General features: G+C 43.8%; 1 protein-coding gene across 1 annotated transcript in view; it reads left to right on the top strand.

Moving 5' to 3' along the window:
- ICE1 (interactor of little elongation complex ELL subunit 1) overlaps nucleotides 1–17678 on the top strand; it is a 38019-nt gene extending 20341 nt beyond the window's left edge. Inside the window, exons 14-21 of the mRNA XM_033154311.1 lie at nucleotides 493–2472; nucleotides 2518–5025; nucleotides 7687–7855; nucleotides 9267–9427; nucleotides 10485–10675; nucleotides 13227–13333; nucleotides 15557–15655; nucleotides 17065–17678. Of these exons, the coding sequence (XP_033010202.1) occupies nucleotides 493–2472; nucleotides 2518–5025; nucleotides 7687–7855; nucleotides 9267–9427; nucleotides 10485–10675; nucleotides 13227–13333; nucleotides 15557–15655; nucleotides 17065–17261 (5412 nt within the window). The 3' untranslated portion in view covers nucleotides 17262–17678. The remainder of the gene's footprint in view (nucleotides 1–492; nucleotides 2473–2517; nucleotides 5026–7686; nucleotides 7856–9266; nucleotides 9428–10484; nucleotides 10676–13226; nucleotides 13334–15556; nucleotides 15656–17064) is intronic.
- The last annotated feature ends 10185 nt before the right edge of the window (nucleotides 17679–27863 follow it).

The raw sequence follows: 27863 nt of genomic DNA, 5'->3' as shown, positions 1-27863 counted from the left end.
GCTTTTTAAATAGTGAAATGACTCATGTTTTTGTAGATTAAGATGAACCTTTGCAAGTGAGCTAAGCCCTGTAAAAAGGAACTCTCCCTCTTTGTTTCTGATCAATACTCTTTAGTTTATCTTGGTCTTAGTTCTCATTGAAGTGGTAAAACCTCTGTGCAAAAAAACCTCCATAGAAAACTGTTTGTCAGAAAGAACTACTTCCTGTTTTCTAGTTTTCTATGGTTTGGTTTTTATGGTTTTGAAGAGAATGCCATCATGTAAACTTGCAGCTCTGATCTGAAGTGGAACAGCGCAGAAGTAGGTTTACCGGTTTACTGAGAACTACACCTCAGTCATGTTTTTATTGCATATCTGTTTAGATGTGTCTTTAGCAGTATCAGTTTTTTTGAAAGGAAAAAAAGTAATGAACATTGTAACTTGAATGACTGTTCATAAAACATTTGAACTGTTATGAGTACTATATTAATTCTTCTCATATATCTCTTTAAGGATGCGTTATTTGGAAACTTAACAGATTCCAGTGATGAAGATGAAATGAACCAGGATGTGCAAATGCTTGAAAATATTTTAGAAAAAAGTGAACCAAAAGCTGAAATTTCTGATGAGAATCATTCAGCAGAATCTCGGAGCAAATGCATCTCTTTTAGCGCAAACAGTACAAATGGCAATTCTCAGGAGTCACCTGAAAGACTTAGCAAATTGACGGAAGAAGAGTCAGCACTGTGTCATGACCCTGTGACAGAAACTTCAGTGTATCTTAGTGAGAGAGATGCCATATCAAAGAGTGAGAAGCATCTGCAGGAGAATTCTGACTTATTGGAGGCACACACAGCCACTGAACCAGCAGTACACGGTACAGAAAACATCAACAAAAACTTAGATAATATGATGAAAGCGAAGGACAAACTCATGATGCCTGCTTTATTGTCTCCATCGGCTAACTTACAAGGTCAAGAAAAAACAGCTGAGTCAATGCCCACGAAAGAAGAAGTTGGAAGCAGCATTGAACATATGCACGAAGAGCCTAGTAACTTCTTAAAAGAAGGGAAGGACAAGCTCATTGGGACAGTGGAAGGTGATTGGCTTCAAACACCGAAAGGTGGCAATCGCCAGCAAACCAAAGGGTCCATTTTAGCTACTGAAAATGTGCTCGTAGCTCCTGAAAATTTCCAGGATGTTTCTGGTGATGTGCAAGGAGGAATGGGGAATGGCCCCAGTGACGTCCAATCTAAATTTAATTTTGAGAAAGCAAAATGTATTGGGGAAGAACACACTGAACTTGTAACAACATACAAACAAAATGCAACTGAAGGGCTCTGCTCAGCCAGCAGTGATGGAGCATTAATGGAAGAGAGCATGAATTTCGTCAACCATAATTTCCTCTCTGAAATGGAATGTTCTAGGGCGTTGCTCCAGCAACGAGGTGCTGAGGTAACATTTACACAGGAATTTGAAAAAGAATCTCGTGTCTCCGATGCAGCCATCATATCACAATGCGTAGGAGAAAATCACAGCAGTGAAGAGGAATGTGACAAGCAATATGAATTAAATGGGGAGAATAAACTAGGGAATGCTGATACCCTGAGGCCCCACTCTCACATTACAGTGGCAAGTGATGGATGCAATAATTCATTGTATTGTACAGGTGAAATAATCAAGTCTGGGAAGGAAAGCAGCACTCTCCCTTCTGTGCCTACTAGACATGGAGAAGATGACCAGCTGAAAGTTGAAAATGAAAACGTCGTAGGCAAAATAACTGATAGCATTACTGAGAAACCCAAATCAATGGATGTAAAAAAAGAATGTGTAGAACTAGAACAATACATTGACCAAAAAGATTCTATTAAATCACCACAAGAGGAGCCAGATGATCAAAGCAGTCCTGTGTTAGCAGCGCAAGCATTTATTGTTGAAGGGTGTTCCGAGGGGTCTCTTGAAAGTAAGCACACACTCTTTGAATCAGAGAATGTCACTGAAAGTGCTTCAGAACTAGGGTATGTTGAAAATGCAGACATTAAACCTGAGTGTAAACCCAAAGTGCATAGCGTTTCAATTAACTTTCAGCACGCTGAGGCTGTTGCGGAAGATTTGTGCTTGACATCAGAACGGCTTGAGAAGGAAGATAGTGAACCGCTGAAAATAACAGAAACTGGGACTGCACAGTTTATTATAGAAGAAGGAAGTGAAAAAACATCTGCTCTTGGAACTCTGTGTGACAGAAATATGGAACCCACTTTGATTTTTAAAGATTTGCAGTATGGAATAAACGATGCACCATCTCAAGAAAAGGCAATCTGGAATGCTGAAAGCAATTCATCTGATAAAATGAAGCATGCTGCGGAAGGGACAGAAACGAATTATAAGTGCTCTGTAACAAATGGGGTGGAATTGGAACAGAACACAAATGGAGGTCCTGCTCAGTCTGGACAAGATGAATTAGAAGCAGAGAATGCAGTTATTGAAACAACTTCCTCTGTCACTACAACAGTTGGTTCTAAGTTCATTGCAGACCCCTCCAATGTCACTGTGTCCAATGTTGAAATCAATTATGAGCTCTTTAGCAGAAATGGCCAAAGTTCTGTCCCAGGGTACATTACCCCTTCCTCTCCAAGCAGAGTAAAAGATGCTGATCATAGGGATCACAATTCTGGAGAAGACTTGACATGTAAAGAGGCAAATGTTCTTGATTCTGAGGTAGACAAAAATAAGTCAATGGATTGTTGCAGTTTCCATGAAATGGAAATTGAACAAGCCAGAGAACAGCCAACTCTCAGGGAATCCCAGATAATGTGTTGTGGGGAGCTCACTGAAGCACAAACTCCCGAGCCATCGAGCCTAAACAGTGTTAATACCGTAGACATTTTTGTAGTGAGCGAATCTGTTCCAAGTGATGAGAAGCTGCTTGTTCCTCTCGATAAGAAGTTAGGGATTCCTTCGAGAAACTGTGAGGTAGAACATAATTGGAGTGAAGCGACAGCTAAAGAAACTGATGCAATATTGAGCAGTGGCACAAGATCCGAAGGGGTGAATGAGCTGACAGTGTCTGAAAGTACTATCATGGTTATGAAATCATCTACCTTGGATCCATTAAGGAAGGTGAATTGCACAAAACCACAACCAAGGCTTGCAGTGTCCAGAGCAGATGTGGGTGGTGAGCAGGAGCTGTCCCATGTAACAGAAGAGGCACCCCCGGAATATACACCGGCTGCAGTACATGACACTGGCTCCCATGTTGCTGAAGTGATGGAAGGGATATGGGAACATTCATACGCCACAAGATGGACATGTAGCAATGAAAATGCCTCCTTAAAATTGGAATCTCTTACATCCATAGAGAAGTCGGAAGAGAGGCAAGCAGGACAAGACATTTCAGCAGTCGCTTCATTGATGAGACAAGGGCTAACACGTGACAGAAAACCTCTCTCCAGGAAGCCTCCTGCAAGTGACGCAGAATTTAATAGTGATATAGTTGCACCACACTCAGAATACAGTGGCACTAGTATAGAAACCTCAGAAATCCAGTTGGATTTCTTTAAAGGGAAAGCAAATGCTGAGGAAGAAAGGAGCGTTAGCCCTTCGGGATGCAGCTCCAGCCTGATGCAGAACCGGATAACACCCGTCTGTGTTGATGGGGATGCCAGTGCCCCTCACAACAAGGAAACCCATATAAAGGACGAAGGGGAAACTCTTCCTGCTCCAACCAGCCGGCATTCCGTACCACCTGCCTCCGAATCTTCCAGCTCTAGCTCTAAACCTCAAAAAATAGTGTCTGAGAAAGTGGAATCTCCCGCTGCTCTTGCATCTCACGGAAATAACGGAGCAGGACAAGCACTCGAACCACCAGACCCTAGAAATGTTTCAGCAGAGGCAGGTCTTAGGCCTCTCCAGAGAATACCTAGCTGCAAGGGGAGGAGGAAAAGTCGGCAAGCACTGCTTACCGAGACCATTTTTGCCAATGCAGATACTTCCACGCCTACAGTGTGCGGTTCTCCAAAAACCCTTACGAAAATTAGGCAAGAGATGGGCCCTCCATTGCCTCCCTTGCTCCCACCTCTAATGCCTACTCCTCCAAGGACGGTCAGGCCCCTCTCCCCGGTGATGTCATCATCTAGCCAGTCTTCTTTGCCATCCCCACTTGATGGAATGATTTCTCCTTTACGCGAAACTCCAGTTCCTCCTCTAAGGTCGCCGCCGTTGGATACCCCCAAATGCAAGTCTCCCGCTACGTTTACCACTCCTTCTCCCTCTGGCGCGCCGATGCGTCAGAGGGCTCTGTCTTCGCCTCTTCAGTTTTGTGCCGCCACTCCCAAGCACGCCCTCCCCGTGCCAGGCAGGCTTCCTCCGTCGGCAGTTGGCGGCACTGCTCCACCCGTACCCCAGGAAAACTCAGTGAAGATCCTGGACAGCATGTATCCAGAGCTATCTGCCCGAGCAAGAACTCTCAACATCCTGAAAGGTAACATTCAACTGAGTAGGTCGTCTTCTTTGGATGGCAAGAACGCCCCACAACCGGTCCATCAGATCAGTGGCTTTAAAGCAATCGCTTCTGTGTCCACCGCTTTTGTTAAAACAGGGAGCAGTTTCAAGCCCGACCCAGAGCAACTGTCTTCCAATGCGTGCTACACTGGGAAAAGGGCATTAGTACCTGTGACTGTGCCAAAGAATGCCAAAAGGCTAAGGCTAGATAGCAAGTCGCCAAAATCAAACTTCTGCAAGGAAGAGCCTTCAGCTGGAGTCGCAGATGCTGGCATACAGTGCCCTGCTGAGGAAACTATCAATCTGAGTAGCGAGGGTGCTACTCACTTAACTGGTGACGCCGATTCGCAATTGCTTGTGGCTGCGAAGAAAACCGACGACTCCGATAGCAACATTGTGATGGTAGCATTGGAGAAAGTTTCCAAAGCCTGTTTTGACCTGTTACCTGTTATCCGTAGCCATGTTTTGGTGGGCAACACCTCGAAGCTCCCAGCCATGAGAGATGAAGAGAAAGAAGCCGTTTATGAACTTGGCGTTGCTAAGAAGGTCAGTTACACTTCTTGTTGTTGTTGTTGTTTTAAACTGGTTTAGCTCATACAACCAAACAGTGAGCGTGAAACCTTCTGGAATAGTAGTTAAGATGGTAGAAGCCGTAGAGGAGACCATTTGAACGCACCTCTCTGCCAAGCTATCATGTCGCCTCTTGCAGTTCATACGTGGACATATAATTACGTTTGCTGTGGCTGATTGGGGGTGTTGACTCATATCTTGATTTTTGTTAAAGGCGTGAAGCTGGATTTGCATGGCTTAATACACACCCGCACAAACAGACATACACTTTTGACCAAAAGGTGGTTTTTCAGTCCCTTACAGCTAATATCCATGGGAATTTTTGATGTTGTGTTTACCCCAATGTTTCTCAAACTTTTTGAACTCTGCAAACTTAGCTGCTGCCACCGCCACCCATCCCAGCTCGTCTCTTCCACAGGTGAGCAAGTGCACATGGACTTTGCTCACAGTTGTCTCCATTTAGCCTGTTGTACATGAGAACAGAGCAGAGGAACTGTTCCCCCCTCTTAAACACCATAAAAATAAAGCAACATCTGCTGGGGTGATGGGGGTGCAGTCACCCCCAGAAATCCGATGTGCATCAGAGAGGGTCCTTTGCGAGGGGCATTCAGTCAATATGGGCTTTGGATCGCAATAAAGAATGTACTGTGTGTTTTAAGACCACGTCTTTTCGCCCCACTCCACGTGGCCCACAGACCCCCCCCCCCCCCAGTGAGTCCTGTCCTTTAGTTTTGTGTTTCACAGGTTTAAGCCTGTGTCTTGGTTTACAAAGGCTTCTGAAAGCAGATTGCACTGGGATCTAAATGCATCGAACAGTTCTCACATCCAAGTTCTATCTGGATGTCTGTAATAAGGCGGAACTTGCGGAGGGAGTAGGGAAACCATCTTAACTTGGTCATCAAATCTGTAAATATTGTGACCCTCCCCCCTCCGTACACCCAGGAACATGGGTGCCTTGGACTGCATAAAGAGGAGGGCTGTGGGTCACATGCTGTGTAAGCCTGGTTCAGGTGAATCTATCCCTGCCTTAGATGAACGCTTGGGCTCTAAAATTGTATGGAGGCATTTCTGAAACACTTCAACTTGTCTGATAGTTTATTCAATTGCTGGAGTTGTTGAGCGCTTTGGGTTGCACTTCACTGGCTAAGAGCCAGATCGTGATGGCCAGTTTTTAAGTGGCAGCATGCCTCTGGAGTGATCACCTTCCCAAGTTCCAGTTTGTTTGTTTGTTTGTTTGAGTTTACATATATGCTGCTTTTCCACAATCAGCTGCGGCCAAAGCGGCTTGCAGAAAACATTCAAAACATCAAAATACAAATATGTGGAGTACAGAGCATGTCAGTAAATTCAAAAGTCAACCATTTACCAAACACAGAATAAATCTGTTATTACCCCCAAAAAAAGCCAAAAAAGAAAAGAAAACCCCGATCCAGGCTTCAATACATAAATGCAAAGCCAAAGAAGAGTTAACCGACAACAAAGTTTGGCAACGCATTTTCTAGCAGTACTCATTTGGTGTTTCTCTAAACAGCTGTAGATGCCAACATGCTTTCCTCAGTTGCTTAGGGTCAGACCTGAAATTAATCTCATTGGGAGCTCCCCCAGGTGGTAAGATTCCCTGTTAGTACATATTTTAGGATGAGGGAACTTGAGGTCTTTCCATCCAAGAGTGCTTTTACCCCCCACCCCCACCCCAAAAAAAGACCATGGGAAGATTTGAGGGGAAAGATTCAGCACAAGGTCCACTGCAAAATTGTGCTGTCGACCTGTTTTCAGGATTTTTGATTTCTGAGAGTGTTTCTCATTTGTGTCCGGGTGTCTGGATGGGATAAGAAGCAAGGAACATACCCACCCAGCCACTGTTCAGCTGTGCTGGCTCCCAACTTAGGCCCTAGCATATCTTCTACCTTATATTGGTATTAATTAAGACCTTCAAAAATTCCCTGCACGGATTACAGGTCTTTCAAACTTTTTAAGGTGACAGTGCGGCAATTGTGCACAAATGAGAAGTTATCTCAGAATCCGGCAGAGATCCTTTTTCACTGGAGGTGATAGGGATTGGTCAATTGGTCTTCTTCCATATAATGTTTCAGATGGCTCATTAAAAGAACATTCATTCCACTGTTACTTCTTGTGCCTGCCATGCATTTAGTCCTTTGCTCCTACTACTGTGGTGTTTAGTTGCTGGTTTTCTGAATTTTTAAGCTTTGCAGCTTACCAGTTTCAGCTGCAAACTGCCACGAGTGCACTTTTCCAGTGGTTTCAAAACATGTTTGTCCTTGCGCTTGCTTGGACAGATCTGTTCTTCCCTAATTTATCGCCTGTATCTGATAAAGAAATTAGCTCTGAAGATCATCAGCATTTCTGTTCAAGGACAGAAGTATATTATTTTCCGATAATAAGGTATATTATAGGTGGGTAGCCGTGTTGGTCTGCCATAGTCGAAACAAAATAGAAAATTCTTTCCAGTAGCACCTTAGAGACCAACTGAGTTTGTTCTTGGTATGAGCTTTCGTGTGCATGCACACGAAAGCTCATACCAAGAACAAACTCAGTTGGTCTCTAAGGTGCTACTGGAAAGGTATATTATGCATGTTGAAATATCCTCAATGGAAAATACCATTTTGCATGTTACAGCACTTAGCCGAGACAGCATTACAGACTATTCTGAAGAAACTGAAGAAACAGAAGATGACCTTGGGCCACAATCACATTCAGGCTCTCTGCAGGGTGTATGTTGGAATATGCCGACAGCTGGGAGACCTTGAAAAAGCACGCCTGTTTTGCTACAGTCTTCTGAAGGAAGGTATGATCTGTCTTTGTCTTCTTCTTTTTATGGTGGAAAGCATCTTGTGCATTGTGTTCCAGCTGAATCCTTCTCAGATATGTTAATCGCTTTTGGATGTTTCATGGGAAGCGGTTCATAAACGAAATAAATCAATGTATGCTCGCTGTTTCGGCAAAGGTGTGTTTACCAGGGTTGTTGGCTGATTAAACGATCCACAGGCCTGGTTCATACATTTCCATCAGAGCAATGCTGCAGTCTTATGGAGAAGAAGTGGTGCAGTTCCCTCCCCTCTGTGACACAGCCTCCACTGCCATCCGCACCCTCCACGCAAATGGTGAGCTGGGGCAATGGGCCTGGTCTGTGTGATTTCCTGCCCTCCATTAAGAAACTAAATGGGGAATAATTGCGTGGACTGGGCGTCTGCAGGATAAAGAACTAATGCAGAGGACCTTATTCACACCTGGGGCTCCGTCCCTAGTGCAAAGGCTTGATCTCCTCCTCCACTGCACTGAGGTTAGGTTGGATTTGTTAAATATATATATCTATTGCTCCCCGCTACAAAAAGTCCCGAAAATATTCGCAAGCCAGAACAAAAATAAACAAGCATATTGAAAACCTGAATCGGAATATAAGCATCCAGGCACCGGGCTACCCAAATGCTGGGGAAACAAAATGATTTGTGGTTTTACGTATTTGTGGTTGTTGTTTTCAAACAACTTTGTAAACTGCCCTGGGGATAGTGGCCCAACCACTGAACCCACTGGATCCTAAGTCAGCACAGCCATGGTGATCTCAATGGGCTCTATCAGGATCTCTTCACTATGCCAACCTGGGAGCGTTCCCCCTCCCCCTTCCTGGCTGCCTATTCTACCCTAGCACCACCAGCTGCCTAGGCAGGCAATAAAGTTTTTGAATGTTTGCTTTTCATTTCTTTTTTGCCTTTAACTTGTTTTTAACGTCCTATGATGCTGTAGTTATGTTTTTATATCATTGTAAACATACAGCAGTATCTAATAACTGTTTTTATAAATAGAATAGAATAAGAAACAAGTTCCACCACTGCCACCCAGGGGTTAGGATTGCAGCCTAAATCCTTGGTGCTACCTTTAGGGTATGGCTGCTTGAGGAGAGCCGAAGCTCCTTAGATCTAAACAGGTAATTTTGTAAGTATGTGCAGGAGACACGATTTAGCTGGTATGGAGGCGTGATTAATATACTGAGCATGGTCAGTGGTCTCCGAGATTGAGAGAGAGAGAGTATTGAGCGTAAACTGGAAAAAGGGACATGGAAAGGGGGACAGGTAAGTGCTTTAGCCCCTCGCTGCTTATAGTATCCCAAGAGGAGGGAATGTTTGCTTGGAAGTAACCAGGAGCACTTCTGTTACCTAAAGGGTTTTCCTTTCTTCTTTTAATTTCTTTCTCCCTGCCAGATTTCCCCAAAGCAGCCATACTAACCTTGTTTATTGCAAACATGTGGGGCGAGATCTTTTCCTCGGAAGGTGTGATCAGCAAAGCTATCCAGTTGGTTGCCAGACAGCGTGCAAGAGGGGAGGTGCTGAAATGTCTGAGAACTTACCTGAATTGGGAAGAGGTATGAGCATTTGACAGGATCCCTTTTTTTTTTTTTGCATTTGGCCAGAAGAGAGTTGGTTGTTGATTATAGAAGAGCAGAATCTCACTATTCACAGAGGCATAAGAAAGGGCCAGTGTGCATATTTATTGTGTTACCTGTTAATCAAACGCCACTTTCTGAAGAGCTGGGCATCACTTTGAAGAAAGTGGGTTTGATTTTGGGGTGGGGGTTGGGGCAGTTTCACATGCCGCTGAATCAAATGTGAGCCAAAGAAAACCACTGGGGAAACCACTACTTAAAATATTGCCATTTTCACCGTGAGATGGATAAAAAAATACTTTTATAGGCATGTGGGGTAGTAGGAAGGGGGAAATATAAAAGACAACACGTTCTCCACTTAGAGCCTGTGGATGAGAGGAAATCAGAGCTGTGGAACTCCTTGGCACAAGAAAAATGCAGCGGCAAAGAATTTAGTAATTTCCAAAGGCAAAGATGGATTTGATAGCAGTTGGATGTGATGTCAGTGATAGCCAGCTGGTTTTTTTTTTATAAAAGTTTATTAATTTTCCACATTAAACAACAAATCACAATAAATCACACAAATACAATAAAAGCACAACAAATACAACAAGAACACACTAAAAAAAGAAACATTAAAAAAGAAAGAAAACTTATACATACCTAAAACACAAACACTGGAACACTAAGATGCTTAATGTTTAAATCTAATTTGAATCTTAAATAGGGGACTTCCCCCGTTCTCTCCACTGCGTTCAGTTCTAATTTACTTTAGTAACTTTGTAACTAATTTCCCATCAATCATCATTATTCTTATTACAACTTCAAATAACTAACTCATTTCATATATCTTATTGCTACATTTAATACTATTTTACCTAACATCATATTACTAGATAGCCAGCTGGTTATACCCAATTCTGCTTCATTTTGGGATTGTCAGTTCGTCTGCACTACCATTTTGTGACCAGTGGTCTCACTAATCTTTAGCCATCTCTATAAAGTCTTGTGGGTAGAGTGTTTGAGAACAAAATCAGCATTCATTCATTTTTTCCAGAATGCACCAGCAGACGTTGGCATGATGGTCTCTAGCCTGCTTTTGGCGATACAGTTGTGTCCACAGATGGAATTTCAGCTCAGTGAGCAATTTGGAGAAGACCTGAAAGAGGGCACATGGGAATATGTGTTTGCTGTTGATCTGTTGTGCTCACATCAAAAGTGGCGTTGGACACACGATCATATCATAAGGTATTACAAGTCTTTGTTGTTTATTGTACTTAATAATAAAGGTGTTCCACCTGGTTCACCCATTCTCCCTATTACAGGTAGGTAACCATGTTGGTCTGCCATAGTCAAAACAAAATAAAAAAAATAAAAAAAATTCCTTCCAGTAGCACCTTAAAGACCAACTAAATTTGTTCTTGGTATGAGCTTTCGTGTGCATGCACACTTCTTCAGATACACTGAAACAGAAGTCACCAGACCCTTATATTTAGTGAGAGAGTGAGGAGGGGTATTACTCAGAAGGGTGGTGGGAATGGGTCATTGGCTGATAGGTGTGGAAAACCTGTTAACGACTGCAATTTGTCTTACAGGAAAAAGCAAGGGGTGAGATGGCTAAAGATAGCTTTGTCATGTATAATGAGATGAGAATCCAATGTCTTTGTTCAGACCAGGTCTCTCCATGGTTTTAAGTTTGGTAATTAGTTGCAATTCAGCAACTTCTCTTTCCAATCTGTTTCTGAAATTCCTTTGTAGTAAGACAGCTACTTTGAAATCTTGTATAGAATGTCCAGGGAGACTGAAGTGTTCTACTGGTTTCTCTGTCTTGTGATTCCTGATATCAGATTTATGTCCATTTATCCTTTGGCGTAGGGTTTGGCCTGTTTGTCCAATGTAGAGAGCTGAAGGGCACTGTTGGCATTTGATGGCATACACAGTGTTAGAAGACGAGCAATTAAATAGTCCTGAGATGGTATGTTTGATGTAGTTGGGGCCAGTGATGGTGTTGTCCGGGTGTATGTGGCAGCAAAGTTGGCATCTGGGTTTATTGCAGGCTCTGGTACCAGTGTCCATGTTAAGTCCTGTTGTTGTGTTATTGTGGGTGAGGAATTGTTTAAGATTGGGTGGCTGTCTGTAGGCGATGAAAGGTCTTCCTCCCAGGGCTTGAGAAAGAGAAGTGTCATTGTCTAGGAGAGGTTGACAGGAGAGGTTCTCCCTAGGCTGTTTCCTCTAATATGCTTGCGGGGCGCGGCTGTTGCTAAGCCAACCTTGTTGTTCTGCTGTTACTGCAACTTAATATGTTTTCTCATGCCCGAAAGTAAAAGACTTCTGGGAGAAGATTTATAATGAATTGAAAAAAGTGTTGAAAAACACATTTAGTAAAAAACCAGAAGCCTTTTTACTGGGTATTGTAAACCATGAAATCCCAAGAGAAGATAGAACAGTCTTTATGTACGCCACAACAGCAGCTAGAATTCTACTGGCAAAAAATTGGAAGACAGAAAAAATACCAACGATCGAAGAATGGCAGATGAAAATGATAGACTATATGGAACTCGCTGAACTGACCGGGAAACTCCGAGACCAGAGGGACGATGCAGTGGAGAAAGATTGGACTAAATTTAAAGTATATTTGATGAAATATGCTAAAATTACTATTTAAAACAGGCAGGTGGAAATAGCTAGGCTACAGATATAGAAGTTAGATAAGGTATAGTAATAGAGGAAGTAATGATAAGGTTATTAAAATAAAGATAAGATGATTAGAATTTTAATATAAGAATAGAAAAGGGTAAGGAAATTACTAAAGAGGATTTACAAGGAAAGCAGCCGGAGAGGATGTGAGGAAGTCAACTTACAATGTTATATAGAAGAATTGTTGTAACCTGGGAACATATAATCTCACCTTTGCTTTATTCTGTATGCTTATGTGTTAAGACTGTACCTTGTAAGGAATGCTTCTTACAAAGAGTTTGTGGGTTATAGCTGAACTAAGCAGAAATATCTAGCTAGGCAGACTGACCGCAGAAGATATAAATTATGTCATGGGTCCTATGTCCCCAAGTGAGTCAGGATGTTGGGAGAAACAGGATGTCTGCAGAATGTTCTGGGTGTCTTCGATACATATATAGAGTTTTACCAAATGACATAATGAGATCTATATGCTTACCAAGCTGAAACAATGACCCAACGAAAGGAGAGTTCACGGGGCAGAAGGTTGTTACAAGAAAGCAGAAGTGAATCTCCTTGTCTCAGCTAACTAGGGTGAAGTTCAGAGAGTCTTCTGGGGACAAGAGGGTTGGATTTCTGGGTTGCTGTCATACACTCATTGGCTTGATGCTTAATGTAAGATATGAATATGTAACGTTTGAAGGGTCTATAAAAACCTTTGGATACCTGTGATTAATGTCCAGTCTTTAGGAGATGACTCCCTGGACCTTTTATTGCAATAAAACGCTTACTCTTGATTTCTCCTGAATCCAGTGTTTGGCATTTATTTTAAGAACTAAGGTTCCTGGAACGATATAATAGAATAGATAGGTTTAAATAAGTATTTTTGTTTGGTAGTGGGTTATATTGTTTTTTATTGTATGTAGTATTTGTGTAGTGTTTTGTTTGTGTTTTGTTAAAATTAATAAAATAAAATAAAATGGGGGGGGGGGAATATATGTTTTCTCAAATCAAAAACATTTGGAGGTTTTCCATTCCAAAGGAGTGTGGTGTAGGTCTGGCAGGTCGAGCTGGTTTCGAAAGGCATTCAGCACATAATGTACTCATTGTCCGCTTCGTTCCACAGCAAAGAACTCTGGCCTATCATGGATAAGTGGATAAAGAACAGAAACGGCAATGGCAACGTATCTTCCCCTTCTGATATAATTGTAGCAACAGTGCTCAGACTGATTGGTGAGTATGCACTCCTGCTAATTGAAAGACTAGCATCCATAAAGAAATCTATTACCCTCCTAGCCATACCTGCCACCAGGGAATTCAATTATGCAACTTTTACCACAAAACATCTATCCAATAGAGAGTGGACACAAAGACGATTTCTGTCACCTGAGGAATTGGGTCCTACAGATCCACCTATAACAAAGAACACAATAACGCATCAAGCTGAAATAGCGATTCCTCCGGGGAGGAATGGCTCAATTTTTGTGGACAACTTAGGAGCCCTACACGCCATATATGAGGAAGATTGAAACAAGGACACGGGGGAAGGACCCCCCTCCGGGACACTAAAATACGTCAGAGCTCATCCCGGGCCAAAACGTCCTTCTACGCACCTTAAACTGGACATAATGAATGATAAATCTCAAAGCGGCTCCAAATTCGGGGCACTTTTAAAAAAGCGGGAGTATCCAAGGGAGGATAGCCCACCTAGGGACTCCCACAAGACAACCCCTACAACAAATGAGACAACCAGGGTTGATTGTCCCCAGAGATGTCTGTCAATCAAAAGCACTCCTGCAGCACTTTCTCTGTGGCTACCAGGCTTGTTGGAATACATGTTCCATTTGTCTCCTGGGGACATTGATATCCCCACTTAGTCCACATCTGTGTGCATGAATAAAAGGAGCCAGTAACTTGCAGTGGTGATGGCTTTTACATTCTGGCTGCAGCCTCTTGAGAACTAATAGGAGAGGGTTGCTGGGATCTCTCCCCACATCCCACCCAAATAAGAAGACTACAGGCCACGTAGTTGCATATACCGTATTTTTTTCTGTGTATAACACGCCTCCTATTTTGGGGGACTCAAAATTAAGAAAATGGGGAGAGATTGCACAGAGTTGTTGAGCTTTTTGGGGGGAGAGATTGCACAGAGTTGATGAGCTATCGCACGTGTCGCTGAGACAACTTATCTCGCTGGCCAACAGCAGCCCCCCAATCACACACACAATTACCGCAGCAGCAGCCTTATCAGCAGCAGCCCTTGCCGCAGCCACCAATCGCCGCTGAAAACATCATGCTCGCAGCAGCAGCCAATCCCCCGTCCCAACAATGTGCTAACTGTGTATAAGACGAGCCCCTAATTCAGGACATTGTTTTAGCAGGAAAAAACCTCATCTTATACATGGAAAAGTACGGTACCTTTAACCCGTAAACTACAATTAATCCAGAATGCGGCAGCTAGACTGGTGACTGAGTGGCTGCCAAGACCACATAACACTGGTCCTGAAAGACCTACATTGGCTCCCAGTATGTTTCCGAGCACAATTCAAAGTTTTGGTGCTCATCTTTAAAGCTTACCCTAAACAGCCTCAGCCTAGTATACCTGAAGGAGCGTCTCCACCCCCATCGCTCAGTCCGGACACTGAGGTCCAGCTCCGAGGGCCTTCTGGTGGTTCCCTCATTACGAGAAGCCAAGTTACAGGGAACCAGGCAGAGGGCCTTCTCGGTAGTGGCGCCCACCCTGTGGAATGCCCTCCCACCAGATGTCAAGGAAATAAACAACTACCTGACTTTTAGAAGACATCTGAAGGCAGCCCTGTTTAGGGACTGTTTGATGTATTATTGTGTTTTTAATATTCTGTTGGGTGCCGCCCAGAGTGGCTGGGGAAACCCAGCCAGATGGGCAGGGTATAAATAATAATAATAATAATTATTATTATTATTATTATTATTATTATTATTATTATTATTATTATTATTAGATCTCTGCAGCATCCTGTATCCATTTTATCTCTGGCTGAATGGCAACATGCTTCTCGAGTCAGGGGGCAGAAGGACTGATTGATAGACGTGGATTTGGCTGTCTTTGCTGTTCCTTCTTTGTCTCCCTTCTGGTGCCTTCTTAGCTGTGCCCTGCACGACTCTCTCACACTTGCTGCCGTATCGGAACTAAATAATATGTCCAGGATCTGACCCTTGCCTATTCCCCTGCATTATGCAAGTTCCTTGATTATAAAGTGCCAGGAGATCTTCGCTTCCTTCAGCAGGATGAAGACAGTCACTTTAAGCTCCTCTCCTCCATGCAGCAGCTAGATGTCCGATGGTGGGGCAGAAGAGAGTTTCTAGCCTAGCTTCATTCTCATTCTTTTTTGTATGGAGTTACGTCAGTGCCCCCCAGCCCCTCACACTCTGAAGTACTTTACATAACAATCACCCCTTTCTGTTGATTATTCACAGGTCGTCTAGGCCAAATAGGACTGAAAGAAGGATTTTTTTCTGCTGTCGAAAACATCAGTTCCGTTATTGGGGTCTTTCTCCAGCATGCCAAAGAGAAAGGTAACAACCGTTCTGCCCTGCACCGTAATGCAGTGCAGCATCTGACAGCTATTGCCCTGTGCTAAGGAGACAACCGGGACGCAGGTGGCGCTGTGGTCTAAACCACAGCGCCTAGGGCTTGCCGATCAGAAGGTCGGCAGTTCGAATCCCCGTGATGGGGTGAGCTCCCGTTGCTCGGTCCCAGCTCCTGCCAACCTAGCAGTTCAAAAGCACGACAAAGTGCAAGTAGATAAATAGGTACCGCTCCGGCGGGAAGGTAAACGGCGTTTCTGTGCGCTGCTCTGGTTCGCCAGAAGCGGCTTAGTCATGCTGGCCACATGACCTGGAAGCTGTCTGTGGACAAATGCCGGCTCCCTCGGCCTATAGAGCGAAATGAGCACGCAACCCCAGAGTCGTCCGCGACTGGACCTAACAGTCAGGGGTACCTTTACCTTTAAGGAGATGCCCAGGAACATTTGTGGATGTTCTGTTTGCTTATTTAGACCATTTCTATATTGCTTCCTATATAAAAAAATACCGTGTTTTTTGCTCCATAGGGTGCACTGGACCATAGGGCGCACCTCGTTTTTACAGGAGGAAACAAAAAAATATATATATTTTTCTGGTTTTCCTCCTTTAAAAACCCTGTTTTTTGAGGATCAGCTCAAATTTGTTCAGCTTTTTTGCAAAGGGAAAAGCCCTGTTTTTTTGAGGATCAGCTCAAAGTTTTGCAGCTTTTTGCAAAGGGAAAAGCCCTGTTTTTTGAGGATCAGCTCAGATTTGTGCAGCTTCTTTTGCAAAGGGGGAAAAGCAAAGAGGAAAAGCCCTGTTTTTATGGGGGTCAACTCACATTTCTGCAGCTTCTAAAGGAAAGGGAGCTGTTTCTACAGTTTCCAGACAGATAATCTAATCAGCCAGTCACATGTCGCTGGGGAAACGAACAACCTCCCTCTGCAGCACATTCAACAATGGAGGCCTGGGCAACGGGGCGGGGCTGAAAGGGAGCCGGGGACTTATCTCTCTCCCGATCTCTTGCTGATCAGCTGCTGAGCGGGCTCCTTTCAACACCCCCTTTTCTCTTTGTAAAAACAAAACAAAAAGCACGACCTGCTTTTGGCCCCTGGGCAATTCTGCTCCAGGGACCACCATTCGCTCCATAAGACGCACAGATATTTCCCCTTACTTTTTAGGAGGAAAAAAGTGTGTCTTATGGAGCGAAAAATACGGTAATCTCTCTAGAGGCAGTGAAGCCCAGCTTCTGTGTGATGGGAAATTGAAAAGCGAGTTTGACCTGGGAAATGCAAGTACTTAGAGACCAGGATGCCAGAAGAAAGTGCTGCGATTCCACTGAGTTGACTGTGCTGCTTTCACAACCCTGAATGGCTTTTGGTCTAGGGCATTATTGACGGTTCTCTTTCCCATCTTTGCAGATGTGGCCTGGGGTGTCCAGTTGGCAGCGGCATATGCGCTTTGCGAGTTGGGTCCTAGCAATCCACCTAAAGTCCTGGAGGCCATCCAAGCTTGGGAAGCAGTAAATGCAAAAAGCCTTCCTCCTGCTGTCACAAGCAGCATAGCAGAGGTCCGCAGTCTACTGAAGTGTGCTGGGAGAACCGAAGGCTGCTCATAAAAGTTCCTGGAGGACGGCTTTTTCTTTTCTTTTTTACCATACAGGACAATGCAGCAGTGCCATCTGAAATAACCTCCTTCAAATGGGAAGAGCCATGAATCTCCCTCCTTGGAGGCTGGCGGAAAACACAAACTCTTGTGGAGATGTCGTGAAGACATCTTTGTTCAATGTCGCCTGAAGTACTTTGTGTGGCAGTAGAAACAATAAGCTATTGAGCATTGCCTTAAATGCCACAAGAAGAAAAGACAATAGATTTAAATCGGGGAGGGGGGGGGAATGTTCATCTATGCAAATAGAAGTGTTCTCTTGCAAACGGTCTTGTAGGATGCGAATTCCCGAGACTACAAAGTCTCTTTTTAGTTATGCCAAATGTTCTCCAAACAATTTTCACTGGAAACTTGGATGAAACGAACTTTTTAAAAATAAATAAATAAATTGTTTTGCTTCTTTGTTCACTAGTCTCTGCAAAGCTTAAGGCACTTTTAAAGAAGGATTCCTTCTCATGATATGAAGACTTATCTCAAGCCTGCCTCTGTAAGCAGGTTTTATAGATTTGAGGTGTTGTTTCTAAATCCTGTGCATCTTTTTGACCAGAGATGACATTGGGGCAAAGGAAATAAATTCACCTAATGAGAAGTGATGCCTCTCTGGCCACTTTCAAAACTGATTTGTCATACTCCCTAAATTTGTCAATTGGCCTCAAAAGAAAAAGAGAAGATTTTCGATCAGATCATGTCCTTTATTCATGCTAGTAGGCCTTTCAAATTTTAATGAATTTAACAGAAGCATGGTTTGAGTTCTGTACACAATATCTACAGTATATAGAAGAATGAGATGTTTTCTCTGTGAGAATGTGTATATATGGTATAGTCATATAATGTGTTTCACATTTCATGTTGTTCCGCTTTGGGAATTTTACTACATATATATAGAAACTGGAGTTTAAAATAGTAATAAAAAAAACTTGAAATTGTATAAACATCTAATGTAGTTTCACTTGTTTTCAGATTTTTTACATGCCTGTATAATTTTTTTTCTAATAAATATTATTTGTGCATTTAACAGATTCATATTTGCATAAGTGTCAAAATGTAATTGAAGTGACTATTTAGATTGTTTTGCAAGGATCAAACTTCATTTGCCACTCCCACGTAGGCTGAACATATGGTTTTTAAGTTTTGCCTCAACGTTGGTTGATTGTGATAAGGATATCAATAATTTATTTTTAAAAATGACTCGTTCTTTGCTTTTCTAACTACTCAGAGCATCTGAAACTCGCCCAGTTGTAAAGCAGCTAAAATGTTTAAAGCAAGCCATCAATCATTAGAAGTTAAAGCCATCAAATCTAACTCGACTGCAATGCAGGTTTTAATAGCAGCGTTACAATATCAGCAATTAGCAAACACTTTCGTAAATAGAAACAGCTTGGCTGGATGCTGAAACAGATGGAGGGGAGTTAAAAGGACTGGCTCCATTTGTAGCAGGACACTCCAGAGTGTGGGTGTTGCTATTGAGATGCTCAAATACTGTCCTGGGGACATAAGACACACACACACCCCAGCCACCTTCTGGAAAGCTTATTTGTGTTTTATCACAGACCCCTACACATTTACGCAACAACTTTACAGAATATCCGAGGCTCTTCTCCATGAGTGCTGCTACCTGAACAGTTCCAAATAAGAACACTGTGCGAAATAGTAAAAAAATTGGTAAAAAAGTACAGGTAAAGGACCCCTTTACCTTAAAGCTATGGTTTTCCCAGTAGTAATGTACGGAAATGAGAGCTGGACCATAAAGAAGGCTGATCGCCGAAGAATTGATGCTTTTGAATTATGGTGCTGGAGGAGACTCTTGAGAGTCCCATGGACTGCAAGAAGATCAAACCTATCCATTCTCAAAGAAATCAGCCCTGAGTGCTCACTAGAAGGACAGATCCTGAAGTTGAGGCTCCAGTACTTTGGCCACTTCATGAGAAGAGAAGACTCCCTAGAAAAGACCCTGATGTTGGGAAAGATGGAGGGCACAAGGAGAAGGGGACGACAGAGGATGAGATGGTTGGACAGTATTCTCGAAGCTACTAACATGAGTTTGGCCAAACTGCGGGAAGCAGTGAAGGATAGGCGTGCCTGGCGTGCTCTGGTCCATGGGGTCACGAAGAGTCGGACATGACTGAACAACAACAACAAAGATACCCCTGGAAGGTTAGGTCCAGTCAAAGGTGACTATGGCGCTCAAAATCTTGCTTTCAGGCTGAGGGAGCAGGTGTTTGTCCACAGACAGATTTTTGGGTCATGTGGCCAGCATGACTAAACCGCTTCTGGTGAACCAGAACAGCGCACGGAAATGCCTTTTACCTTCCCGCCGGAGCGGTACCTATTTATCTACTTGCACTGTCATGCTTTTGAACTGCTAGGTTGGCAGGAGCTGGGACCGAGCAACGGGAGCTCACCCCGTCACAGGGATTCGAACCAGTAACCTTCTGATCAGCAAGCCCAAGAGGCCCAGTGGTTTAGACCACAGTGCCACCTGCGTCCCAATTGGGGGGGGGGGAGGTAAAACACTGCAACAAAATGAAATGCGAGGAACCGGATTAAAATCAAATCAGGAGGTACAATTCATCGTCCTGCCCAATGCTTTGTCAAAAGTCTAGTTCTTAAAAGCGTGCCAGAAGGCTGCCAGTGAAGAGGAGGCAGAAAGTCACTTAACTACACAAAGGGCATTTCCTGAGATGTGCCCACTTGCCACATAATTGAGCGGTGGAGGAGTGCAAATAATAAACACTGTATACCCAAATAAAGTACTTTTAATGTTCTAGATGCATAAAAAATGAATTGTAGCTGTGAAGGTCCTGATGACCCTGGCTCAGGTCGTGGTGTTTACAGGGGGCTTCTGATCTGGATTGCAGACCCTGTACCTGCTGTTTGCATTTGAAGAAAAGCTTCCATGGGTGTGAAATGTAAAGAGTAGCTGTTGGGGGCTTTATATTGGTCTATAGATTCCTATCCCCTTCATGGATCACTGCCTCTTGAGAGTCCCATGGACTGCAAGATCTCTTGAGAGTCCCATGGACTGCAAGAGACTCTTGAGAGTCCCATGGGCTGCAAGAAGATCAAACCTATCCATTCTCAAGGAAATCGGCCCTGAGTGCTCACTAGAAGGACAGATCCTGAAGTTGAGGCTCCAGTACTTTGGCCACCTCATGAGAAGAGAAGACTCCCTGGAAAAGACCCTGATGTTGGGAAAGATGGAGGGCACAAGGAGAAGGGGACGACAGAGGACGAGATGGTTGGACAGTGTTCTAGAAGCTACTAACATGAGTTTGGCCAAACTGGGAAGCAGTGAAGGATAGGCATGCCTGGCGTGCTCTGGTCCATGGGGTCACGAAGAGTCGGACACGACTGAACAACAACAACAACATAGATTCCTATTAGCCCCCACCAACACTGACAAGGGTCAGAGATAATAAAGGATTTCCCACCATTCCTGCTTAAAGTTCTTGAAACAGCGTCACATATTACCCAGTAAGTTCTTGACCTAATTGCAAATCTGGACAGTACAGACTCAGAAATTAGGTGGTGAGTAAAAAGGAAGCATGCTCTGCAAAGCACTTAATTACATTTGTAGACAGTTTGGCCAAACTGTGGGAGGCAGTGAAAGATAGGCGTGCCTGGCATGCTCTGGTCCATGGGGTCACAAAGAGTCAGACACGACTGAACAAGACTGCATTTCTCCAAATGGTCCCAGGGCAAGGGATTTACATTAGTATAAAATTAAAATACACAATATTATAAAACATAAAAGCAATACAGTGGTACCTCGGTTTTCGAACGTAATCCGTTCCCGGAAGTCTGTTCAAGTTTCAAAACGTTCGAAAACCGATAGCGGAAGCCTCAATATGGAAAAGTCAAAACGGAAACTGCCTTTCCTGTTCAAATTCCGAGGTGCGTTCGAAAACCAAGGCGTTTACTTCAGGGTTTTCGGCGTTCGAGTTCCGAAACGTTGGACTACGAAGACGTTCGAAAACCAAGGTACCACTGTATTGAACACCTGCAATGAATACAGAATTTAATATCATTCTGCAGGAGAAACTGAGTACTTCCACTCCCTAAAGGCCTAAGCAAAGTGGTATTACTTGGCTTGACAACAGAAAGCGTATCATATTGGTGGAAGATACACCTTGGAGGGGAAGGCTTTCCATGACCCTGGGGGGCTGCCCCGGAGATGGCCCTCTCATGTTTGCTGCCACACGAACTTCTGCCAGTGGTGCTGTCTTAAGGAGAGATTCTTGCCAATCCAAAAACTTGGATAAACTTAGCTAAAGGTAAAGGACCCCTGACCATTAGGTCCAGTCATGTCCGACTCGGGTTGTGGCGCTCATCTCGCGTTACTGGCTGAGGGAGCCAGCGTACAGCTGGGTCATGTGGCCAGCATGACTAAGCCGCTTCTGGCGAACCAGAGCAGCGCATGGAATCGCCGTTTACCTTCCCGCCGGAGTGGTACCTATTTATCTACTTGCACTTTGACGTGCTTTGGAACTGCTAGGTTGGCAGAAGCAGGGACTGAGCAACGGGAGCTCACCCCATCACGGCCTTCTGATCGGCAAGCCCTAGGCTCTGTGGTTAACCCACAGTGCCACCCGCACTTGGGTAGGTTGATACAAAAGGAGACACTCCTTCATATATCTGGGACCCAAGCAGTTTCCATTGTCAGTATACGGTAAGTCCCTTGAATTGGGGTTGGGAGCAAATTAGTAACCAATGCAGGTTTGGGGGCCACCACACACACCCAGTACATTGCAACAGTCCTGCCTGGAAGTTAGCCAGAGCAGGATTTCTTTGACAAACCAGCTGTAGGTAGAAAGAGGACCTCATGTCCACTGAAGCCACTTGCACCTCCAGAGCTGAAGCTGGATCACTTGAACGCCCCCAAGTTACATACCTGTTCTTTCAAGCAGGATGCAATCTCATCCAAAACAGGTCATTTCTCCAGTTTCCTTATCTGAGATCCCACAGGGCACAGCACCTGGAGACCAGATGCGAACCCGGTCCCCCAGATTACGAGTTTACCGCTCTTAACCAGTACACCACACTGGAGAGCCGGTGTGGTGTAGTGGTTAAGAGTGGTAGACTCGTAATCTGGGGAACCGGGTTCGCGTCTCCGCTCCTCCACATGCAGTTGCTGGGTGACCTTGGGCTAGTCACACTTCACAGGAGAATGCTAGCCGGTTTGAGACTCCTTCGGGTAGTGATAAAGCAGGATATCAAATCCAAACTCTTCTTCTTCACCTCTGTCTTTTCCAGATTCAGCACATTGCCACCTCCAGGCAACACCGGACCTGCCTCTCCTGGTTCATAAGGAACAGAGAGATAGAGCTGGGTGTCATTTGTTGATGGCGCCTCACCCCCAATCCCCTGATGGCATCTCTTAGCGCCTTCATGAATCGTTAAAAGAGACTGCCTTATACCTTAAAGCAGGTTTCTAACATGGAAAGACCCATTTGCTTTGTAGAGCCAAAACAAACATCAAGTTCTGCAGTATCTACCCCTTTCCAGTAGAGGGCGCTTTGGTAAAATAATTGTTTTCATGACATTGTGGGGAAATTCACTTGACTGGCTATTGAGTGTTTATGCAGAAAGCCTAATTTAGGATTAACATACCACATTGTTTTTTACAGCAGCAACAAAGTGCATTTAGAATTTCATGAACACACACGTTAATCAATAAATACACTGCCCAAGACCTCAAGGGATGAATGCAGTTGCAGGGACTTATTCTGTGTTAAGGGTTCAGCCCAAAGGCTTCGTGAAAGATGTGGATTTTGTTTTAGTCAGTATCACAGCATATGCCGTAAGCCTTAAAATATAATTTGGTCCCTTTGGTGCCATTTCCAAAGCAACAGCAATAAAATAATTGTGCCCATCAATTAAAAGCCTTTTGAAACAAGTGATTTTTAGAAAGCCCCCTTGAATACTACAATGGAAGGGGCCAAGTGACCATCTCTTGGCCACCCACCACTGAGGAAGTCCCCCCCCCCTGATGTCTGCCAATTTCCCTAATGTTAAAGCATGAGTAGGTTCATAACTACCTTGATGGCAGAAAGTGAGGAGGAATTAAAGAACCTTTTAATGAGGGTGAAAGAGGAAAGTGCAAGATATGGTCTGAAGCTCAACATCAAAAAAACTAAGATCATGGCCACTGGTCCCACCACCTCCTGGCAAATAGAAGGGGAAGAAATGAAGGCAGTGAGAGATTTCACTTTCTTGGGTTCCATGATCACTGCAGATGGTGACAGCAGTCACGAAATTAGAAGACGCCTGCTTCTTGGGAGAAAAGCAATGACAAACCTAGACAGCATCTTAAAAAGCAAAGACATCACCTTGTCGACAAAGGTCCGTATAGTTAAAGCTATGGTCTTCCCAGTAGTAATGTACGGAAGTGAGAGGTGGACCATAAAGAAGGCTGATCGCCGAAGAATTGATGCTTTTGAATTATGGTGCTGGAGGAGACTCTTGAGAGTCCCATGGACTGCAAGAAGATCAAACCTATCCATTCTCAAAGAAACCAGCCCTGAGTGCTCACTAGAAGGACAGATCCTGAAGTTGAGGCTCCAGTACTTTGGCCACCTCATGAGAAGAGAAGACTCCCTAGAAAAGACCCTGATGTTGGGAAAGATGGAGGGCACAAGGAGAAGGGGACGACAGAGGATGAGATGGTTGGACAGTGTTCTCGAAGCTACTAACATGAGTTTGGCCAAACTGCGAGAGGCAGTGAAGGATAGTCGTGCCTGGCATGCTCTGGTCCATGGGGTCACAAAGAGTCGGACACGACTGAACGACTGAACAACAACAACAGGTTCAGGTTCATAACCTGACCCCCCCCCCCAAACCAGCTAGGGCTTTAAAGACCAAAACTAGCACTTTGAAGGTGGACTGGGAAATGAACCACTGGTACAGATATGTGATATGTACCAGCCATCTGGCTTCAGTGAACACACTGCCAGCCGTATTCTGCCGCAGATAAGAACAAAAATTGTGCTCTGGCGGCGCAGTGGCAGCGGGAGGTCCCATTAGCTAAAGTGGTGCTTCAGGTTAAGAACAGTTTCAGGTTAAGAACGGACCTCCGGAACGAATTAAGTACGTAACCAGAGGTACCATTGTACATGGGAAGGGATGAAAATGGGAAGAGGAATGTGATTTGGGGGGAGGTCACAAGGTGCTCACTGCAGGAGGTCTGAATGCCTAAAGAACACCTTTTGTCAGTTCTAGGGGTGGAAACCACCTTAATTAAATATAATTCAGCCAGTAACAATCAAAAGAAGAGAAATCTCACAACACCTGCAAGCTTTTCAGACTGGATGCCGCTTTCCCAGACAGGTGGCTCTCCCTGGCTCAATTTGTATATGTGAAAATATACAATTCTCCTGGATTTCCTCCTCACAAAGGAATTTAACCACCAAAAAGCTGTCCCTGAAACTTTCTACCACTTTGGTGAAGTGAGGAGCATGAAACACTATTTTATTTTATGTCTGCAAGCAGAGGAAGGAGAGAAGATGGCGAGAAGAGGGGTAGGGTGAAAAAAAGGTATGTGATTGCTAGGAAGGCTCATCATGGTACCCCGACGTCAGAGAGCGAAAATGGATTTGGAATAGAGAAGAATTACTTTGGTTTTTATGATATAATATTGGTTTAATATGGTTTAATATGTTATGGTATGATTTTGAAGTAATAAAGCAGCAGCTTTATGGAACTAAGAAAGGAAAAGGTTATAAGAAATTATGATTCGCAATATGAGGTGGTATTTGTTTTTATTTAGAATTCAAAAGGTATATAAGGTTGAGAGAAAGAAGAAGAATGATGGTGAATGTATTGTTTAAAATAATGAGATAAGTTACTAATGAAAATCTAGAATTGAACGCAGGAGAGAGAATGGGGGAAGTCCCCCTTTAATTAAGATTTGGAACGAGATTACAATTGATAGTTGGAGTGTCTAGGTGTGTAAGGTATGTATTTGTTTTCTTTTTATTTTGTTGATGTTATTTTAGTATTTGTTTTGTGGTTATTGTTATTGTTATTATCTGTGTTTTTCTGTTGTTTTTGTTCTTTATATTGTGGAAAATCAATAATTTTTTTGTTTTAAAAAAAAATATATTTTATGTCTGCAATCGCCCAGCTCTTTCTTTGTTCACACTTTAGATATAATACAACAAATGCTAGAAAGAATACGTCGGTGTGGAGGAGCATGCTGGTGTCTCTGTTTCTCCCCCTTTTCCTCTTTTAACTGCAAATTAGACCCTCTTTGCAGAGAAGCGCAGCAGATGGCGAAGGCTTAGTTTAAAGTGCTCGTTACAATAACGCACAGTGCCAAGTTGCCATTGCCCCTTCGGAGTTTATTGGAAGGGAATCAGATCAATCAAGTCACGGGGTAAAACGCATGGCAGGTTTGCAGGATGTTTTTATGTAACATCAAACAAGATTTTTAAAAAAAAAAAAAAAAAAAAACCACCACCAAAACAGAACTTGAGCTTACGGGACTCTGGCAGGTGTCAGCACAGATCCAGAGGCTAAGCTTAAACCCCTGGGGCTCAATGCAAGACCTCCTGGGGAAGAGCATCCCCAACAGATGCCAGTCCAGCCTCTGCTTAAATATCTCTGGTGAGGAAGAGCCTGCCCATCCCAAGGAACTGGTTTGATAGTCAAAAGATGCTCTTAAAGAGCTTCTCGTGTTCATCAGGAATCTACCCTTGTACCCTGAGCCCCTGAGACCCAGTCCAAGAGTCACCTGCGCAGAAGAGAGCAAGCTGTTTTGACTGTCCTTGAAGTTGGACACGACTGAACGACTGAACAACAACAACAATGCCCATTTGTCTTCTGCTAATGCATTGATGCTTTTGAACTATGGTGCTGGAGGAGACTCTTGAGAGTCCCATGGACTGCAAGAAGATCAAACCTATCCATTCTGAAGGAAATCAGCCCTGAGTGATCACTGGAAGGACAGATCCTGAAGCTGAGGCTCCAATACTTTGGTCACCTCAGGAGAAGAGAAGACTCCCTAGAAAAGACCCTGATGTTGGGAAAGATGGAGGGCACAAGGAGAAGGAGACGACAGAGGACGAGATGGTTGGACAGTGTTCTCGAAGCCACCAACTTGAGTCTGACCAAACTGCGGGAGGCAGTGGAAGACAGGAGTGCCTGGCATGCTGTGGTCCATGGGTTCACGAAGAATCGGACACGACTAAATGACTAAACAACAACAACAACAATGCCCATCCATCCAGCTCTGCCAAGCCAACTTGGCTCTTTAGCAAAACTAAATCCAGGGGGTTTCCATGTTTGGCAAAGTTTAATCAAACCTTGATTAGTTCTAACTTTTACTAAATCCAGGAATTATGGGGAAGGTCCAGCATCCAGGAATTTAGGGGAATCTGGGCCTCCCACAAACTTACAACACTACTAAAGTAGATCGAAATAACACAAGGAAATCAAATCCTGTCATATGATGCACATGGCAGACATGCATGTAAATTTAGTGTCATTTTGAAAAAAGTTTTATGGTTTAGTGTTGTTTTTATGGAGGGGACACCATAATATTTTTAGTGCCCCGGGCCTTTAAAGGTCTTAATCTGGCCCTGAGCGCAGCAGCCTTCTCCCACTCGTCTTCCCCAGCAACTGGTCTCTGGAGACACAGAGTGCATGATCCTGGGTGTATCTGCATAATGTAGTGCTCTTTAGCTGCAAGGAATTTGTAAAAGAGAATCCTGGCATATCCATGGCAACAGCAGCTTTCTAATCTACTCTCCTCAACTAGTTACTCTCATGTTCTTCATCTATTCAAATAAGCTCCAGCAGAGTTAGCTTCCTGGGAGTGTTCCATAGTATTGACTCTAGTAGGAAAAACATAGCGCTCATAATTTTGATCACAAGCATTTTGAAAGCAAAGGGTTTAATTAACCCTGCGTTTCCACCCAAGCCATCCTTCAAAGAGGCAGGGGGAGAATATGGTCGACTGAGATAGGCTGACCATGTCTTGGGCTGCCTATAATGAACAAGCTTTGAGTAATTGTTCTCTGGATATCCGAGTGAGAAATACTTGGCACTAGTTCACATAGGCATATTCTTTACTTCAGGACTGCAATATTTCTCCTAGCCTCACATGTAACATGCAAAACAAAAGAAAACAATTCCTTCCAGTAGCACTTTAGAGACCAACTAAGTTTGTTCTTGGTATGAGCTTTCGTGTGCATGCACACTTCTTCAGATCTGAAGAAGTGTGCATGCACATGAAAGCTCATACCAAGAACAAACTTAGTTGGTCTCTAAGGTGCTACTAGAAGGAATTTTGACTATGGCAGACCAACACGGCTACCTACCTGTAAATGTAACATGCAGTTGAGCGAATCTTTCCTGCCCCACTACTAGGGGTGCATGTTTTTTCCAAGTGAGAGAAAAGTACCCAGGGAAGCAATTTTTAGCTGAAAAACAGCCAGAGGGGAAATCATTGAGCAGACCTTTCTCCCTTCGCATTCCACTACTTGAGCTCACGCTTGTGAAGGTGCAGAATTCAGCTGCAAGTCATTAAGTGTGTAGTTATCAACTGAGCGCTTAT

The sequence above is a fragment of the Lacerta agilis genome, chromosome 7, assembly GCF_009819535.1.
Source record: "Lacerta agilis isolate rLacAgi1 chromosome 7, rLacAgi1.pri, whole genome shotgun sequence".
In the NCBI taxonomy this organism is placed as follows: domain Eukaryota; kingdom Metazoa; phylum Chordata; class Lepidosauria; order Squamata; family Lacertidae; genus Lacerta; species Lacerta agilis.
This window is presented reverse-complemented; position numbering and strand designations above follow the sequence as displayed.